The sequence below is a fragment of the Lolium perenne genome, chromosome 4, assembly GCF_019359855.2.
Source record: "Lolium perenne isolate Kyuss_39 chromosome 4, Kyuss_2.0, whole genome shotgun sequence".
In the NCBI taxonomy this organism is placed as follows: Eukaryota; Viridiplantae; Streptophyta; class Magnoliopsida; order Poales; family Poaceae; genus Lolium; species Lolium perenne.
The window spans coordinates 303,709,785-303,713,896 of record NC_067247.2 but is presented as its reverse complement, the minus strand read 5'-3'; the positions used below and the strand labels follow the sequence as shown (position 1 = coordinate 303,713,896).

At 48.4% G+C, this 4,112-nt stretch overlaps 1 protein-coding gene across 1 annotated transcript; it reads left to right on the top strand.

Moving 5' to 3' along the window:
- Window positions 1-245: 245 nt before the first annotated feature.
- On the top strand, window positions 246-3,331 carry LOC127295996 (heat shock 70 kDa protein 18). The gene is made up of 2 exons (XM_051326018.2): window positions 246-624; window positions 1,329-3,331. The coding sequence occupies exons 1-2, from the start codon at window positions 402-404 to the stop codon at window positions 3,101-3,103; spliced, it is 1,998 nt and encodes a 665-aa protein (XP_051181978.1). The 5' UTR covers window positions 246-401; the 3' UTR covers window positions 3,104-3,331.
- Window positions 3,332-4,112: the final 781 nt, after the last annotated feature.

Genomic DNA, 4,112 nt, shown 5'->3' with positions numbered 1-4,112 from the left:
TTTTTTTCGCGCTTGGACGAGCGATGCCGCGCGCTGTATCCGACGCGTCAGATATGCCGCTCCGGTTTGTGCAAAACGCCGCGCGCTCTAAAATTTTTACAGCACCGCGCCGTTTACCGCGCCTGCTGGAGCGCCTGATTCCCTCCCGCGCGTGGTAGACCGGTCGTTTTTTTACAGCGCGGCCGATATAGCGCGCCCTGTTGGAGATGCTCTAACAAGTCGCCCTAGATTTAATTTTCCCCTAGATCGAATTCAAGTCCAACAGCGATCGATCCTTCGCTTCGTGGCATCGTGCTCGTGTTACTATCGCCGAAGCTCGCTCTGCTCATTACAAATCCTCCGGCTTCCTAAATTCGGGCGCGTACTTATCTTCCTTTTCCGGCCGCATCTACCGCTCGGAGATGGCGGGCACCAAGGGCGACGGGCCGGCGATCGGCATAGACCTCGGGACGACCTACTCGTGCGTGGCCGTGTGGCGGCCGTCGCACAACCGCGTCGAGGTCATCCCCAACGACCAGGGCAACCTCACCACGCCGTCCTGCGTTGCCTTCGCCGACACCTGCCGTCTCATCGGCGATGCTGCCATGAACCAGGCCGCCATGAACCCCGTCAACACCGTCTTTGGTGAGAACCACGAACTTGACACCTCCGATCCTAGCGCCATCAAGGTGCTCGGTCATATGTCTAAACTGCGAACTACGCGGAACAGCCAGAGCCCACTTTCTTGCGATTGCATGCTAAGAGATTCTTTTACTAGGAGTACTCCTCCTGTGTGCATTGATCTCGATCAAGTAATTACATGATTTTCTCAGGAGTCAGGTCTACGGGTTTGTGCCACTCTGGTGTGTGCTTGTCTTACATCTGTAGATCACAGTAGCTAGCCTGTTTCCTACAAAAATATCGATACATTGTATGCTGAATATAACCAGACAATTGCTGGTTTTTTATAACTAAACATTGAGTGTGTTACTAGTGTTGCTATGGCATTCAGAATCTGATCGAACATGTGTCCTTTAATGAAAATTCCACAAAACTGTAAGTTCGGTGTGCAGACTAACACAAAACTGCATAAGAGAGCTATTTCACAGAGGTATAGGTTTAGGGATTCAACCATGTAAAAACCAACATTCTGTCTGTCATGTAGGTTTTGATAGATGGAAATGTATTGGAAGCACGTAGCTTTCTGTTAGTCTCTCATATCTTTAATTTGGGATGCAACTAGTACCTAAAATTATAGTTCTGCAAAATTAACCTTAAATCTCTAATTTTTTACATACCTCCATTTTTGCCATATTTACTCTTGAAACTAACTGCTCCTATTTATTCAGATGCAAAGCGACTGATGGGTCGGCGATTCAGTGACTCCACCGTACAAGGTGATATGAAGCTATGGCCTTTCAAAGTCATTCCAGGTCCTGGTGACCGGCCAATGATTGTAGTGCAGTATAAGGGGGCGGAGAAGCAGTTTGTTGCTGAGGAGATCTCCTCCATGTTGCTTATGAAGATGCAAGAGGCTGCCGAGGCATACCTAGGCACGCCAGTAAAGGATGCGGTTATCACTGTCCCAGTCTACTTCAACGACTCCCAGCGCGAAGCCACCCTCGATGCTGGTGTCATTGCTGGCCTCAACGTCATACGCATCATCAACGAGCCCTCTGCTGCGGCCATTGCCTATGGTCTTGACAGGATGTCCAACAGCGGTGAAGCGAAGATGGTGCTCATATTTGATCTTGGAGGCGGTACTTTGGATGTCTCGATTATCAATATTGACAAGGGAAACTTTGTGGTCAAGGCCACGGCTGGGGACACCCATCTTGGTGGGGAGGATCTCAACAGTCGGATGGTGGAGCACTTCGTGCAAGATTTTCTTAGGAGACACAAGAGTAACATCAGAGGCAATCCGAAGGCGCTCATGCGGCTGAGGACGGCTTGCGAGAGGGCGAAGAGGATGCTAACTTCCACGGCGCAGGCCAAAATTGAGATCGACTCGCTCCACGACGGCATTGACTTCTACGGGTCCATCACCCGCGCCCGGTTTGAGGAAATGAACATGGACCTCTTCCGCAAGTGCATCGAACACGTCGAGAAGTGCCTCAGTGACGCCAAGACGGAGAAGTTCCAAATCCACGATGTCGTGCTTGTGGGTGGCTCCACCAGGATCCCCAAGGTTCAGCAGCTGCTTCATGATTTCTTCAATGGGAAGAAGTTATGCAAGAGCATCAACCCTGACGAGGCTGTGGCCTATGGCGCTGCTGTACAGGCCGCTACCCTGAGCGGCGAAGGCGACCAGAAGGTGCAGGACTTGCTCCTTCTGGACGTGACGCCGCGCTCGCTCGGAGTCGAGATAGTGCCAGGCCTCATGAGCGTGCTGATACCCAAGAACACCACCATCCCTGTCGCGAGGGAGGGGCCTTACACAACAACATTCGACTACCAGACCAGCGTTTATTTCCCGGTGTACGAGGGTGAAGGGGAGTGGACCAAGGACAACAACCTCCTGGGCCAGGTCACGATCTGGGGCGTGCCCCCACAGCTGGCAGGCATGGCACAACTCAGAATCACGTATGAAGTGGAAGCGAACGGCATCATGAAGGTGACGGTGATGGACCTGACGACCGGAAACAAGAGCAGCGTCACCATCAACAAGGGTGGGCTGGACAAGAAGGAGATCAAGAGCATGGCGCAGTATGCCAAGAAGTGCAAGACCGAGGACAGGAAGGAAATTAATAAGATAAAGAAAGAAAACGAGCAAGAGATCAAACGCATGGCGAAAATGAAGCGCATTTTGCCGGCTGCTGAGAAGTACACGCCCGAGGACAAGAAACAAGTTAAGAAAATAAAGAAGGAAAACGAGGAAGGCTGGCTGAGCAAGGAGGAGATGGAGCGCACCGTGAAGAAGAAGCGCATGTTGCCAGACGCTGCGAAGAACAAGTCCGAGGACAAGAAGCAAGCAAAGAAAATAAAGGAGGAAAAGGAGGAGGGTGGTGTGGAATTGCTGAGCAAGGAGGAGTTCGAGCGCATGGTGCAGAAGAAACGCATGTCACAGTCCAAAGACAACGAGCAAACTAATAAGAAGATAAAAAAGGAAAGCGGAGGCCCATGAGGTGTACAATGTGCTTCTGCAAGCCTATGATCGCGCTGCTTTTGCAACTTCTAGAATAGGCATACCATCGCCTTCTGGCTTAACATGCTTCGTGTGATTTCGGAACCATGAACTGGATGATAGTACTAGAATAGTTCCACTGCTCAGTATGCACAGATGCATTTGTTGAAAATAGTTGCATTAAAATTCTAGTTACGTTGTCTGAGCGTGATATCCAGGAACAAGCTGTCATATAACCAAATCAAATACTAGCAATATGAGGGTATTAATAACATCTCAAAAAAAAAAGAGGAGGAAATTAACGGCATCCACATTTGAATTGTTGTCAAAAGCGCAATTCACAGCCAAATCAACAAAACACCACCGTGCTGCCCGTGCATATTGGGGCTGTGTATAGTAGCTAACTGCTGATCCGGAGACTGGACTGGCGATCCCAGAGAGCAGATTCAGGCTGGACCAGTTCAACGGCCTGACAAATTAGGGGAGTTTCTCCCTCGACAACATTCCCAAGAGTACACAGAAGCCGAGAGAAGGAAGCACGGCTGCTACACTTAGCTCGGTCTATGTGACTGTTAGCCAAAAGCCAATGGAGGCCGGCGAGAAGGGTGCCACCAGTGGATAACCTGAGTAATCACCCATAGCGCATTTGAAATATTTGCACATTTGTCACCAGCGCATTCAAGAAACTTATGATCCACTCGTGTTGTTTAATAACATTTCAACATATACACTCTTATCTTCTTAAATACATCTCCTCGGAAAACGAAAAGCAGCATGCCTTATAAGTCTGACACTAAAATTGTTTCAGGGTTCTTTTGATTTATAGGATTCGTATAAGAATTATCTAGGATTTAGATCTTACGAGAACTTTTCTATACTAGTTGTTTGATTTATCGGAACTAAATCTATAGAAATCTTGTAGTGCAAATCCTATATAAGAAAAAAACATTAGATCATATCTCATAAAAAATTCCTTTGGTACAATAAAAAAAAACTCATCTTTCTATAT

What these genes read in the sequence shown, in the direction of transcription:
- LOC127295996 (XM_051326018.2), top strand. Translation starts at nt 402, where the DNA reads ATGGCGGGCACCAAGGGCGACGGGCCGGCGATCGGCATAGACCTCGGG. An exon ending in CCCCGTCAACACCGTCTTTG is followed by an intron (nt 625 to 1,328) that starts GTGAGAACCACG and finishes CTATTTATTCAG; the next exon opens with ATGCAAAGCGACTGATGGGT.